The 15,581-nt window shown below is 37.0% G+C and overlaps 1 protein-coding gene and 1 pseudogene across 1 annotated transcript; one reads left to right on the forward strand and one right to left on the reverse strand.

The window, feature by feature from the left end:
- Positions 1-2,067: 2,067 nt before the first annotated feature.
- Positions 2,068-4,897, reverse strand: LOC106353328 (protein TRANSPORT INHIBITOR RESPONSE 1-like). Its single transcript, XM_013793072.3, has 3 exons — positions 4,296-4,897; positions 3,353-3,845; positions 2,068-3,244 (listed from the first exon to the last, which is right to left on the reverse strand). Exons 1-3 carry the CDS (start codon positions 4,760-4,762, stop codon positions 2,420-2,422), a joined length of 1,785 nt encoding a protein of 594 aa, XP_013648526.1. The 5' UTR covers positions 4,763-4,897; the 3' UTR covers positions 2,068-2,419.
- A 7,179-nt stretch (positions 4,898-12,076) lies between these two features.
- LOC106355653 lies at positions 12,077-14,338 on the forward strand (annotated as a pseudogene).
- The last annotated feature ends 1,243 nt before the right edge of the window (positions 14,339-15,581 follow it).

The following is a 15,581-nucleotide window of genomic DNA, read 5'->3' on the forward strand; positions in this document are numbered from 1 at the left end:
CTCTCTCATGCCGTTGTAGGTCTCTTATGTTGGATGTTCGGAGTTTGCTTGTGTTTAGATTCGGGTCTAGTTCAGGTTTGGGTTGAGTGGTCGGAAGCTGCAAAAGCCGTTGTTTCAAGGTTTAAGGGCGCCTTTCTCTCAGTATCTCGTGGTGCCCAGTTCTCTTTCTCGACTAGCCTCGTTTTCTTTTGATCTGAGGCCGTCTCATTTCTCAGCTGACTTTAGGCCTTGTTCCGCTATTTTCGGGTTTGGTTCATTGATATTTTAAGTTTGGTGTCTAGCTTAAATTTCTGCATTATTTCGTTTATCCATGTAAATTCGATCACAATTCTGAAAAATTTGGTATAAAATTTAGTATTTTACCCAAAAAAATCTTAATCTGATGTGAAATGTAAGTTTCTTTCAACTTTTTCAATTCCAAAATTTTCAAAAATAGAAACCCAGTGAGAAATAAATGATTGAATCTACAAATAATTGTTAGTTTTAGGAACAATTGAGTCTCCATGCTCACTTCATATTATGATAACATAGCATACGATCCTCTTTCATTTTTTTTTCAATTTGTTTGAAACTGCGAAACTACTAGAAGATGAATCTGATAATGTTGAATTCATCTTGTACACCGCAAAAACAATAGTTTGTTAGAGTCAGACACACAATCATGAATAAATTGGATTTGCTAGTTGTATTTTGTAAAGAAACTCAGTAAGTTGTTTATATCTTTGAATAATGATTGGTGGGTAAACAAACAACTGAAAAAGGAAAGTGGGAAAATAGGAGAAAGGGCTTCGCGAGATACTGTTTGTGCTTTACTTACTTTCCGAGTTCTTTGAGGATCGTGGAACGTGTACAAACCACCTTCACTTGCTGTCTTTGTCAAAAGGATCAAATAGATTCTTAACTTTGAGAAATGCATTCCTGATGATCTAATCATAGGCACACATGAGGGATCCAATAATTCAACTTTCTTCTAGGCTGAGCATCCCAACTTTTCAAAAATGATCGACTCTAGTCAGTTAATAGGATGCATTAAAAAGGATGCCTAAGTACATGTATATAAATCCAACAAATCCTATTCGATTTGGTCTAAGCCTCTAATATTTTTTTCTATATAAAACATGAATTAAGATTAGGAAGGAGCTGATGGTAACAGAACACAAAGCTGACTTATGGGTGGTGCTACGTACTGCTAGTATCCTCCACTCAGTGAAACCACAGATTCTGCATTTCCCAATGACAAGAGACTTTGGAAGATTCCAACTCCGTTTGAATTTTTGCTCTTTTTCTCAAATGATATATATAAATCTTGGACACCATTATTATTATTAGGCAGACCTTAAAATAACAATTTCATTGTCAAGACTGGTAGAATCTGTAGGTGAGAGGTGTTGAGAAAATTGTGCTACATAGAGAAAGCCATCTTGTTTAGTTTAGTAAACTGTTGACTTGATCTTCTTGTTGGTGTACTTAATTTTCAATTTCTTTCTTTGCCAAGAGCTGTGGTATGTACGTACCCTTTTAACAACTTGTATTTGTTGAGATTCGATTCCAAAAGATACATTGGTGGTGGTGGTGTGTGTAAGCTTGTGACTTGTCTCCATCAACTGTGCTCTAGGAACATAAGAATCTATTCCACTAGTGACACTTGTAGTGTAGGATCTAGGACTTTGTTGATCATACATTGTTGATCCAGATAGAAAGTTGTCTAGTAGCCCAAGTCTATTGAATGTGTAGTAACCTATACTATTGTTTGGCTAGTAATAAACGCCTATGTTTTGATTTTCGAGCTTGATTGAAAACTTTGGAGAAAATATCTACTGATATTAGAAAATCCATTTCAGATGCTTAAAGTTAGTTGCTAAAACAAGATGTCCGAACAGATGATCTTGTTTCTACATTTTTTGGATTCTTTATATCCTCTAGTGACAAACCTGCAACTATTCTTTCTGGTAACAAACGTCTAGGGCCCTGAGATTAAAGAACTGTGTGCTGCTCCTTGAACCCAAAAAAAAATACAGCAAACAGCAATTTCTCTAATCGGACAAATGAATCGGCAAAGACAAGAGATTAAAAACATTTGAAAAGGATTAAAAAATGAGTCCAAATAATTAGAGCAGTTACATTTTTGACATTATTTTCTTTCACAAAAATATCTGAACATCATCCTCTGAAGAAAATAATACCCTGACCAGTAAGTAGACAAACAAACATACAACAATATGTCTCTCGGATCCTCTCTCTCTCTCTTTCTCTTACTCGTTGCTCATGAGTTAGGTTGTTATATGAAGCAGCCCCAGAAATAAACTAATGAAGGCCAACCCCTCTTTCTCTCCCATGTTCCTAAACTGGAACGATTTATATGGGGAGATGATGAGCAAGGATTTAATGAAAGAATGTACCTCGCTTAGTTTTTTGTTTTTCATAACACATTAGTAGTGATGATTTGCCTGGAAACACTCATTGATGACTGTTGGTCCATGTTCCAGACGAAGTCAGGCATGTCAAACCGAGGACCCGCTACTGTTCGGTATATAAACACTCTCTCAACAGCGCAGCTCTCTGGTCTCGAGTCAGGTGGACCCCGCTCATCGATGACTTCCACATTGAGCTTTGGCATCTTCTGTCCTAATAACTTACAGGCTCCAAAACTCACGGAACAAGAAGACATCCAAAGAGATCGCATTGTCTCCAGCTTCGAAGCATTTGCCAATAACGCCTTGTCTCCAAACGGGCAGTCCCTTATCTCTAGCTTCCTCAGGCTATCGCACCCTGACAAAACATGATGCATCCCTAAGTCACTGTCTCCTGCAAACGCCACCGATAGCATCTCCATCTTCTTTGCATACTTCCCAATGTATTCGAAAACCTTGTCGGTCAAGAGCCCTGATAGGGAGAGACGCCGGAGATCTTTGCAGTGCTCTACAATGGCTCCGAAACCCACATCCAGTGGCTCTAGTGTTAGATGGTCAGGGGCTTTCGGCTCAATGATGCACAAACGGAAGCGAGTCATGTTGGGACGTTTCCTAGCAATCGCTACCAACGCATCATTGGTCATTTGGCGGCAAAAGTAGAGAACAGACTCGAGTTTTGGACAGCCCGCGGAGACGGAGACAAGCCCTTGTTCCGTCAATGCAACGTTTGGCTCCATGACAAAAGGCTCAGACGGAAACACTCTCAGCTCTCGAAGGTCCTTGCAGGTTGAAGCAAGCACCTCAAGACCAGTATCCTCGATGTAGTCCAGCACCTGTGTCAATAAGTCATATCACCACAGTTAAAGATAAGGTTGCCCTTAAAGCATATTGTTGAGATACGTTACAGTAAAATGATCTAAATTATGTTAAAGTGGACTAACCCAGAGGCGTTGCAGTTTAGGACATAAGGTAATAAGCTTGACAAGATCATAGCTCTGGACAGTTGCATAACTCAGGTTCAAAGTTGTAAGCCGACCGCAAACCGAATAAACAGCTGGGAGATAGGCAGGAGCAGCATCCCAAAGGCCAGATAAGCACTTCAACTTCTTGCAACCAGAGAGGGCTACATATAAATCAGAGAACAAATCTGAACGCACATCAGCAGTGTAGCCACCGGTGCCCAATTCCTCCAGCTGAGGCGCTCTTCGAAGCAAAGTAGCCAATTTTTCAAGAGGAACGGCTCTGTTAAGCTTGAGAGACTTGAGATTGGGACACCTACTCACCAGCCTCTCCAGAGCAGAGAAACATACATCGGAGGCTAAGCAAGAGATGTTGAGTGATACCAGGGAAGTGTATGTATCAGGGAAATGGCTTAGCCAGTGTCCGCTAACGTCGTCAACATCACTCTCACGCAAATCAAGCTCTTTCAGATTCCTACATAAGAGTCATACTCCCTCATTTTCATAAAATTACATATTCTAAAAAAAAAAATATCTATTTTTTATTTTTTGTATTTTTAATATGTATTTTATTAACTAATTGTAAACTTCAAAAAAAAACTTAACTACACTTATTAGTTTTTTATTAGTTTAAAATTATGAAAAAAAATTACAAAAAAATTATGCAAATTTAATATATTTTATTAAAAATGAAAAAGTACGAAACATGTAACATTTTGAAACCGAGGGAATGAAATCATATAACCGATTCAGCCATCTCCCAATCCGGAAACCACAGCATATAATATTAGTTTGGTTCCAAATATTAGCTTAGTTCCAACCGTCACTTGAACTCTTTTCAGCTGAGCTAACTAGGCCACCTCAAAAGTCTACCAATTAGAAACGAAACTAATAACTGAATCTTGCAATGCCGCCATTACAATACCTGCAAGTGGAGGCGATAGCAGCGAGGCCATCGGTGGAGAAGCCATCGCACGAAGAAAGCACCAGAACTTTAAAATTCTTAAACGACTTAGCTATAAGCTCCAAGCACTCATCACTCACCACCATCCTCTTCAGCCTAATCTCCTCCAGCCACGTGTACGCCTTCGACATCGCCTCAATCCACGGATACACGTACCCTCCCCATCCCTCCGGCACCAAATTGAAGTCAGCGAAGTGCGGTTTCCCTTTCAGCTCCACGGATCTCACTTTCGGGAACCTCCTTATCACAGTCGCGGGGCTCACGGCGTAGCAGTTCCCGATGAAGACTCTCCTCCTGCACCACCGCTCGATCTCGTACCACGATTTGCAGACGAGGGAAACGGAGTTCCTATCCTTGTCGAGGTGGATAAAGGAGAACACGTGCTCCAGAACTTCTTCGGGAAACGAGAGGCCGATTCGCTTCTGCATTGCCGCTGGAGATCTTGATGATCAAAACGGGAGATGGTTGATCAGTAGTGAGCGAGAGAAGATGCAGAAACAAAACGTTGAATGTTGAGGATGATGGGGAGAGAGAGAGAGAGAGAGAGAGAGTTAAAAGGCGACTCTGGTTCGGTTAAATGCTAACCATGGTCAAACATCTCCATGTGATGCCTTTTCGGTGATTGTGAATTGTCGATTCTGATTGTGACACGTGTATTTTAAAGTTCGAATACCAGCCGTTGGATTGATTGGAAGCGGGGGATTTATCTTATATCGACTGTGCTGACAAGGACGATAAATTGGAGGGTGTGTTGTCCGAAAAAACATAAAAAAATTGGGGAGTGTAATGATAGCCTGCGGCAAGGTGTAGGGGAAGAGAGAATCTAATGATACCACAACAGAATATGGAAGAAAAAAAATGATCTGACGGTATATAAAAGAAAGCTAGGGTAACTATGATGACATCAGAACCGTCCAATCATGATTTGATGTGGAATCTGACCATCTCCTGGGTACTGACTGTATTACAGTAATTTCATCATTATTTATTATTTTTTCTTTATTTGTTTTTCATCATCATTGTTTATTTTACCAACCACTTTAACTAGATAACTATCAAAATGAATATTTCATATTCAAATGTATACAATCTCAACTAAATTTTCACTAACACGTGACTGAATCACATATAAAAATTACATCCGAAATTATGACTGAACAAAATAAAAAAGGTTAAAAGAGCAGACATAAATTAATATATTTAGTCAAACTCACGCGATTAATTAAAAAAAAAACAAAAATGAGAACAAGAGTTTATTGTAAGTGAGGGAAGTATCAAATAATTTAAAGTGTATAACTTTATGATGAGCAAGGAGTAGAAAAGTAAAGGTAAAGAAAAGAGTGAATAGTTACTGAAAATTTGAACAACGCAGCTACTAGCTAGGAAAAAAGTGCAGCGTCGCATCTTAATCACTAGAACAGACTTTTTCTTACAGTGTACGGACACACAATGTGACTAAAATAATTATTTATTTTTGAGAAAATTTAATTACCTCGTGGGAGTGTAAAATAGGATAAAACTAAATTGTGTCGGGCTTGTCGCAACGTTGGGTTAATCACTAGAAGAGGAAAAGAGATAGTTAAGCCATGAATTACGAGAATGCCCTAGTTTCTCTGAAGTAATTGTATTAGCAGAAAGAGGGGTGAAACGAAACTGTGAATTTGGAAAGAAACAGTGTATGGTGGGCTTGGCACTGTCTCAGCATGGACTCTCGGTAGTTCTGTCCTCTCGACATATGTCACGATGTGTATCTGCTCCCGAATGAATCTCATGTTTTGATACGATCGTTACCGTCAATCCACTTTTAACCTACTACTATATTGTTTTCTCTGCCACCTTTGCGTTTTTGTATGTATTTTTTGTATAAACAGTGGCTAATCAAATGACATTATATTGATGCTATATTCATATATTGGTACCATTCTCTTTTTTGGAACAGATATTTTTCGGTTCAAATCGGTTTAATTTTTTTGGTTAAAATTAAACATTTAAGTATAGAAAAGCTCGAAGTATGTAAAGAAAAGAAACAGGTACTTAGAGCATCTCCAAAAAAACTATATAACTTCAAATATAGAATTTTTTACTCTCCAAAAAAGAACTTCAAAACTCTATTTAAAGTTTCATTTTTTTATTTGGGTTTTGGTCCCTAGAATTAATTATACATCATATTTATGATTCTTAAATATTTTTGCATTCATCGTTTTAATCTTTCAAACGTTTGTATATCATAAATATTTCAAATTTCTTTTTTCTAAATTCAAATTTTACACATAAAATTAAATAAAAAATTTAGAATAAGATTACAATTTTAAAACTAGAATTAGACAACAAGAATGTTACAAAAGAAACTTAATAAAAACTTTAAAAAAATACATTAACACATAATTATTGCACAAATTTAAATATTACAACAACGCTAATAGTCTAGTAAATTGGACCTCTAAAATATTATTCAAACAATTTTTGTGTAACCGAAGATAGAGCATTGCGAAAATAATTTTATGGAATAATGTGATATGTTGCTTGTACTTTAATATTTTTATGTATTTGTGTTTATAATTTTATATTTTAGTGTAAGAATTCGTTAATTAATATTACTGTAATATTTTTATATATGTGCAAGTTATTTATAAAGTTTTATGGATTTATATTAGTGATGAAAATATAAGGACCATACTGTAAATTTCAAATAATTTTACAGTTAAATTTAAAGTTTTGCTTTTGGATAAGAATACTTTGAAACTTCAAATATAAATTCAAAATGAAGTAAAAGTGAACAGAGCCGGTCCTAGAATTTAAAAGACTAGAAGCAAAAAAGAAAAATGTGGCCACTTTTTAAAGAAAAAAAAATAAAGATTAAAAAAAAAGGTGAAATAGTTGCATTTGGCCATCGAACCCATGTTCTGTTGATTGTATAGACTTATAGGTTTACCACTGAACTACAGAGAATATCTGAAAAATGTGGCCGAAACTAATACTAAAATAATCGGCCGCAAGCGGGAGCTTTATCCGCTTCTACCAACGGCCGGCACTGAAAGTGAATATGGAGTAAAAATGTTCAAACCCTAATTCATTTTTCAATCTATAATAGAATTATGAATAAATAAAAACTAGGTAATCCATTTACAGAGTAAAGTCTATTATGAAATTGGGTTGAAGCATTCATTACTGTATATTCACTTTTAATCCATTTTACAGAAAAAAATGGAGTGGAGATAGAAACGTCATTAGGAAAAACAAATAAGATAGAGTCAGATGGAGAAATGGTGTGAGCTAAGTTGTCTTCCACGTAATACGCAAGGAATATCATTTATTTACTGTCTCGTCAAAAGAAGAAACTAATTTATAAATTTAATACTCTTTGCTGACGATAGTTTGTTCCTGATAAAAGCTGAATTAGAGGAATGTGTTGCTTTTCTGAGATGTTTAGAGCTGTATGGAAAGGCATCGGGGCAGGAAATAAATTTCAACAAATCTTCTATCACCTTTGGAGAAGGTATTGATGAGGTTATGCGGAGACTGATTGCTGAGCTTCTGAATATTGAAAATGTGGGAGGTGCTGGTTCATACTTGGGTCTACCTGAGTGTTTTAGCGGGTCGAAGCAGGAATTGTTAGCTTTCATTGGAGAAAAACTTGACAAAAGACTGAATGGATGGTATACCAAAATGCTTTCTCTTGGGGGAAAGGAGGTACTCCTTAAGTCGATTGCAATGGTTCTTCTGGTGTATGCGATGTCATGCTTCAAGCTTACTAAGCACCATTGCCAAAAAATCATGAGTGCGATGTCTGCCTTCTGGTGGAATGAGAGTGGAGATAAGAAGAAGATTCATTGGATAGCTTGGGATAAACTGTGTGAATCCAAAGAGAATGGAGGCCTTGGGTTTAGAGACATAGAGGATTTTAACCAGGCCTTATTGGCAAAGCAGGCGTGGAAGTTAATGAATGAACCTCAAAGCCTGCTAGCACAGATTTACAAGGGACGCTATTACGCAAAGACGTCTCTGCTTGAGGCTGGAAAGGGATTTCGACCCTCTTATGCGTGGCGGAGCATCGTCTTTGGTAGAGAGCTACTGAAGAAAGGTTTAATTACGTCTATTGGTAACGGTAAGGATTCCATGGTTTGGCTAGATAAATGGATAATGGATGAGGAACCTCGACGACCAGTCAACAAGCAGATCCATTTTGACGGGAATCTTCGTGTGGCTGACTTATTGAATCAAAACGGTACATGGAATTTGGAGGAGCTTAATAACCTCTTTCCTGTGAATGAAGTGAGTCGAATCATGGCGCTTCAGATTGGAGGTAGAGAAGACAAATTAATTTGGGCTTACACAAATCATGGAGCGTATACAGTCAAGAGTGGCTATGGATTGTTAGTAAACGCGGAGGCACGTAGGAATGCTCAGATGACAGTCCAGGAACAGAGGTTGTTAACACTCAAGCGTAGAGTGTGGAAGATTGCGTGTTTACCAAAAATCAGAATGTTTCTTTGGCGTGCTCTCTCTGGGGCTCTAGCTGTGGCTGATAGGTTGCAATCTAGAGGCCTGAATGTACAAGGTAGATGCCCTTTGTGTCAATCGGAAGCGGAAACAATCAATCATATGCTGTTTCGGTGTAGCAAGGCGTTGGAACTGTGGGATCTAACAGAGTGCCCCAAGCCGGCGCAAGGGTTTTCCAATGGACTCGAGGCCAACATAGCTTTCTTGTTTGATGCTTTGGATGGAAATGGAGCTGGAGACAGCAAGTTTAGGTCCATTCCTTGGGTTTTGTGGAATGTGTGGAAGAATAGAAACGCCTTATTGTATGCTGAGACGCAGAATTCTCCAAGTTTCTGGGTGCTTAATGCTGAGGAGGAAGCTACTTTGTGGTTTGAGGCAAACAAACAAGCTCAACACATTGAGGCGCAGAGTCATAGAATGGGTGATATGGAACGGTGGTGTCCTCCTTCAACAGGTACTGTTAAATGTAACATTCATGTCAACTGGAGGAGTGCAGCCTTGATTAGTGGAGGAGCGTGGATAGCAAGGGACCATACGGGGAACGTTTTATTCCATGGTCGTGATGCCTTTACTCCCTCATCAAACAGGATGATCGCTGAGCTGAGGGGTATATTATGGGTGATGCAGAGTGCGCGGGATCTATATTTCCATTCAATATGCATCGCCTCAGATCATCGAGATACCGTTGAAGCCTTACTATCCCCTGCATCATGGCCACGGTTTCGATGTCTCTTGGAACAAATCATGGCACTGTGTAATTCTTTCTTTTCAGTCGCCTTTGAACTGGAGAAAGTAGGGGCAAACTCAATAGTTCGAGATATCGCAAAGAGTGTAATGAGAGACGGTCGTCTGCAATCATATCTTGCTCTAGGCGGACCAGCCTGGCTTCATAGCCGCATCATCCGAGAAGCTACAAAACAAGACTAATTCATCTTTCCTTTAAGATTGTGTCTTTGTCCTTTGCATTTGTTTTGTTTCATGTCTTTGGTGTGGGGTTAACATCCTCTTTTGGTTTCCCAAACACTTTATTATCAGACGATCAAAAAAAAAAATTTATAAATTTAATTAGTTGGATACTAGAGGTAGAAGGTCACTGATTATCTAATAATCATTTAATTATTAATTTTAAGGTTATGATTAGAATAGTAATGCCACGCATGGCTCCCCCGCGAATCTCTCTTATTTTCCTCGGGTTTCGTATACTGAAACTGGCTTGCACTTTATGTTATTCTATCTCCGCAATTATCTTTTAGTAAATTTCTTTAGCAATATAACGGCATTGTCCATTGATGCTGAATTGCTGATAGCCTGCAAATTTTGCATTACGTCCATATTGAATGCATAAACGGATCACGAAGAACGACTTATCATTATGTATAAATGAGGTATGTGTTAAACCTGCGTAACAAAATAAAAGGGTATGTATTTGTATATATGTAAGCATATGTGACATAACTACACCATACCTAATAATGTTAAGGTAAGATATGTGATGACTGATAATGCGATTAATGAAAAGAGGTGGTGTGCAAGTAAAGTGGCACGTGATTCTCTCCCAATTCTGAAACAATAGATCTCACGCTCTCTTGCCACCTCCGGTGCATGCTGATGTTTCGCCGCGTCTGAAAGTTTTCTTCCCTCTCCTCTTTTTATCTTTGCTTTATATCGTGTCTGAGCTCTCTTTTCGACATGTCTGTAATCCTGGTGGTTGAGCTTCATCGGCGAAGGTCCGCGGTCAGATCCAACAATTTGGGAGGCTACTGGTGTTGCCGTTTCTCTATATTATTTTAATATTTTCAACATTGCAAAATTACGTCACGCAACTATACATTTTCATTGTTGTTTCTAATTAATATTTGGATGGTTCATGATCACGAATCATCATTTCGAGGAGAAGGTGGTAATTTAGTCAACGCATTCTGGTTACTAAAAGTATATGCTACATACGTTTCAATAAATATTAGTATGGAATTTAACCCCAAAAGGTTATACTTTGTTCCAAGAAACATATATATGATGGTACCCCCAAAAAATAACACCGCGTATTTTTGAGGTACTCAAAGCATAGAATTGTATATATGGAACTTTAGATAACGAAGATATTGTTTTTTTGCTAAGCGAGGGCAAGTAAAAGTGATGTTGTTATAACAAAGATATTGTTGTTTTAATAATAAACATTAAAAATTGTTTAGCCAAAAATGAAATTAGCTAACTCCTATATAGTTTTTGTTCAGCGTAAGCATCTAAATCCAACAAACAACGATGTTTATATTTTATTAATCGTATTAATTATATGCATGCGGCCAATTGGTGAGGGTTTTATTGGGGGAAATTTGTCTTTGTTTACGAGGTGGAGTGTCTGCTCTAAAAGAAAAAAAAGTTGCATACGAAACAAGCACTTTATTGATGTTTTATGTGGTGTTGTTGCCATTGGGCGAAAAGAAGAGTAGTCGATGTTTGTTTATTCATTTTACTGAAAAGGAAAATGGTTATATATTCAGAACGATGGATCATAAATGAGACTGAAGTTGAGAGAATTGGGAGTTTCGGAAAATTACAGAATATGGAGTGAACAGACATCGATGCTCAGTGTTTTTGATAGGATACCAGAAGTCAAGCACGTGCTGAGGTGGCAAGTACGAGATCAGCTAGACGACGTCAACCAAAGGGCAAGAATCTCGCATGAAGGAGTCTCACGACTCATTTATTTTCTAGTTTTATTAATAAGAGAAGTGGTCTTCCTTAACTATAGTAACCAATCTTCATGTCACGTTTCCCATTTCATGTTTGTTAGGAGTTGATGCTCCACTTTCCATTTCTTTGCTTCATGTACGTTTTGCTATTTATATGAATGAAAAACCTAAAAAGAGGTAGTCTAAACTACCCAAAGAAAAGTGTGTGTTCTTAGTTTGTCCTTTGGCAAATTCTCTTTGATTTGAAGAGGGACCTATCATTGGTATCAGAGCATGTTTTGTTTTTGATTTGGACCACTTTGTGGTATCAAAAACTTAATATTTTTCCATCTTACTTGTTATCAGTATTCTCTATGAATCAATGATTATCAAGAAACCACGAGGAATGGCCATTCTACGGAATCAACGTTTATCGAGATCTATCCAACTATTGTTCTTTTCATTGTTTTTTTTCACCATTTTCTACTCGGGTTTGTTGATCAAGTTCAACATCCTTTCTTTTGTATGGATTAATATCTATAATTCTTCCATTGTTTTTCAATTTCATAAAAAAAAAAAGGATTTTATATTTCTTTTTCACTCAAAAACAAAAACTCTTTTTATTCAAAAAAATTATTGTTAATAACGAACCATGGAGACAGCTTGGTCTTGGAAGCCGTAGTGCGTTGTTGAAAAACATCACAACTAGAAGAATCAACCGGGGAGGAAGAGAATCAATTCAAGTGAAGTTTTCCTCAATGCACATGAACCTTGAGGACAAGGTTCTTTTAGACCACCGGGGTATTGATAGGATACTAGAAGTCAAGCACGTGCTGAGGTGGCAAGTACGAGATCAGCTAGACGACGTCAACCAAAGGGCAAGAATCTCGCATGAAGGAGTCTCACGACTCATTTATTTTCTAGTTTTATTAATAAGAGAAGTGGTCTTCCTTAACTATAGGAACCAATCTTCATGTCACGTTTCCCATTTCATGTTTGTTAGGAGTTGATGCTCCACTTTCCATTTCTTTGCTTCATGTACGCTTTGCTATTTATATGAATGAAAAACCTAAAAAGAGGTAGTCTAAACTACCCAAAGAAAAGTGTGTGTTCTTAGTTTATCCTTTGGCAAATTCTCTTTGATTTGAAGAGGGACCTATCAGTTTTACTATCTCCTTTAGACACTAGTAAGCATATCTTAATCATTGAGTTACTGGTGTCGAGTAAGAGCATTTGCATTTACCATCACACCGACTATCCAATTAGTATGTTTTCTGGAGCATTTGCATTTACCATTATTGTAAAGTTGAATGGGACCGCTTATTTATGATATTGTATCGTTTTGCCGCTGCTGAACTATTAGATTTCATTTGTCAAATATATGAGCTTTAAGCATTTAATTTTGAAATAAATTTGTACAGAAATAAATACACTAATTATATGGATTTGATGTCAAATAAATGGCGTGATCTAGGAATGTGGTCCTCAAGGAGACACCATATAATTTTAACAGCCTTTCCTTTTTGGACCATTAAATATAATGAAAACTGGACCACTCGTTTGGTATTATCCCCATCTTTTCTAAAGATCATATCACTTCACTTATTAGTCCAATCGATTCATGGGCATCTTGTTAAACAATAAAATCTATGATCGCTACAGCCTACCGACGACAAACAAACAAAATATCTAATAGTTTTCTATATAACACACGGGTCTTGTGAAAGACCTAAAAGGTAATCTGCTAGAAGTAAGCCCATTTGGGTATAATACTAGTGAAGCCCATTTAAAGTTAAATAGGTAGAGAAACTATCTATTCAGTTTAAAGCCCATTTCGTTCATTTACTAGAAATCTCAGAGGAGTCGTTCCTCCCATGCCCCATAATGTCATAGAGCAATTTCTTATGGACTTTTCAAATCTCTTATGGCATTATGACTTTAATGAAACACGAATATCCTATTTTAGTTTTTTTCCATTTCTAATTTTCTTTTTAAGTTTTTTTTTTTTTAATTTCAAAAATTTTGAACTTCAAAATTTTAATGATAAAATTTTACATTGTTGTACAGAATTATACTTTACAGTACTAAATTCATATACATATCTTCTTTTTTTTTTTTTTTTTTTAATTCATATACATATCGTTCTCACTTCAAATACTTGTTCTTACCTTCTTATCGTCTATTTTATTGTGATCTCGTTCGAATGAAGGAAAGAAGATGGTGATGCTCAGAATCCGAAGCAGAGATGGATTTGAAGCGAGTGAACGTAGAAGGATCTCATATCACTGTCTTTCAACTGAAAAACCTAATTCAAGATCAGCTCCAAGATCCCTCTCCATAATAACCAGAGATCGCAACCTTCTCCTCGCGAAGACTCCCGATGATTTCGTCAGCTTCACCGACATGGCCGACCCCAACCTCCCTATCTCCTCTCTCAATATCTCTCCCACGAATCCATGCTCTACCTGGCGTATGAAGGCGAGCACACGATTCACGGCGGTCCCGCCGTAACCCCTGCCGGTTCTTTCGGGAGGAAGATGAGCGCCAATGATCTAATCGCGCACCAGATGCACGTGTCTCGCCAGGAGAAGTCTCACTACGATTTCGTCTCCTTCGACCGTGACTGCGCCAACGCGCTTCACCACTATGTCTGTCAAACCGCACGGGAACGTCAGGTCGAGGTGAATTTCATCAGCCGTCGCAACAAGGGATGGAGGATAATCTGATCCTGATGAGAGACGTTGAGGAAGAGAAAAGTTGGACGCGATCGTTCTAGGGTTAGGGATGATGAAGGGTGGTTTGAGATGGAGATTGGCCCTGAGGATGATCTAATAGCCATTGGTACTTATTTATATAGTACATTCTTAATATGTTATAACATTAACATATAAGTGATACGACATTATAAGGTCTAGTCTTACATGTTTTACAATTGAAACCACTCTAGCAAAAAAAAAAAGACTTCTTCATCGTCACATAATCATATGTATAAAACGTAATTTATGATATACACTGGTAACATGATACAAAATATTTCCTGCACAACCTGATTGCTACTAACTAATTTCATGCCCTAAAGAGTTCATTTCAATGTAGAAGCATATTGTCATGAACAAATTCAGTTATATAGTAATTACGTATGTTCATGATAATATATATGTCATGACAAAAGAACAAAGACAAGCAGAGTTTCACTTACGACAGATGGAGGATGAGATGGAGGGTGCATGTTACTTCATCTTTGAAAAATTCTTCATTTCACCTAGAAGTAAGACCTCACGTAAAAATGTCTTAGAAACTGACCTCATATAGTATACATTTGCATATTATACATAAATAGCATTCCCAGCCACTAATGACATATTTATTCTATAATAATTAGGTTCATTGGTTTATACAATCAAATATTATGATCCACTTTTGAATATTTTTTAAAATAATCATTGATGGCCTCCGACTTTCGATGTTATAGGTATACGTACAGCATATATTGTTTGATGCGGTATTATATATGATAGTAGTATATATGAGTTTACATTTGGTATTATATATGAGTTTTAGTATAGTCACGTGACCTTGAGTTATGTTTTGTAGGAAATACGAAAAATGAATTTGAATTTATATTAATAATGCTAACTTTAAATATTTTTATCTATGATTTATCCCTAATATATGCATAATGCATATCGCATGATATTTTTTTTTTTTGAGGTTTAGCCCAAGAATGGTAGATTTAGTTGATTTTTTTTTTTTAAACAGAGTCACCAGAACCAGACATGGCGAGATGAAGACGCAAACATAAAAAGACGAAGAACTGTAGTGATTCAGACGACCACAACGCGTAGTAACAACAATGAGTGTTGTACTTAAGTCATGGGATTATGGTTCTACTTTAATTTCCGAATATATGAATCATAAGCGAAAAAAATATGTATATTAAGTTTTTCCTGCGTAAGTCGCATATCCTAACCTAGTATTTATTAAATCACATCATTACACACGTCTGTCTTTATATTTTCTCCTTTGGGATTTATGTACAAACTTTCGTTAAATAATGTTTAATTCAGAAAATGGA

Source organism: Brassica napus, chromosome A7 (assembly GCF_020379485.1).
Source record: "Brassica napus cultivar Da-Ae chromosome A7, Da-Ae, whole genome shotgun sequence".
Classification (NCBI taxonomy): Eukaryota; Viridiplantae; Streptophyta; class Magnoliopsida; order Brassicales; family Brassicaceae; genus Brassica; species Brassica napus.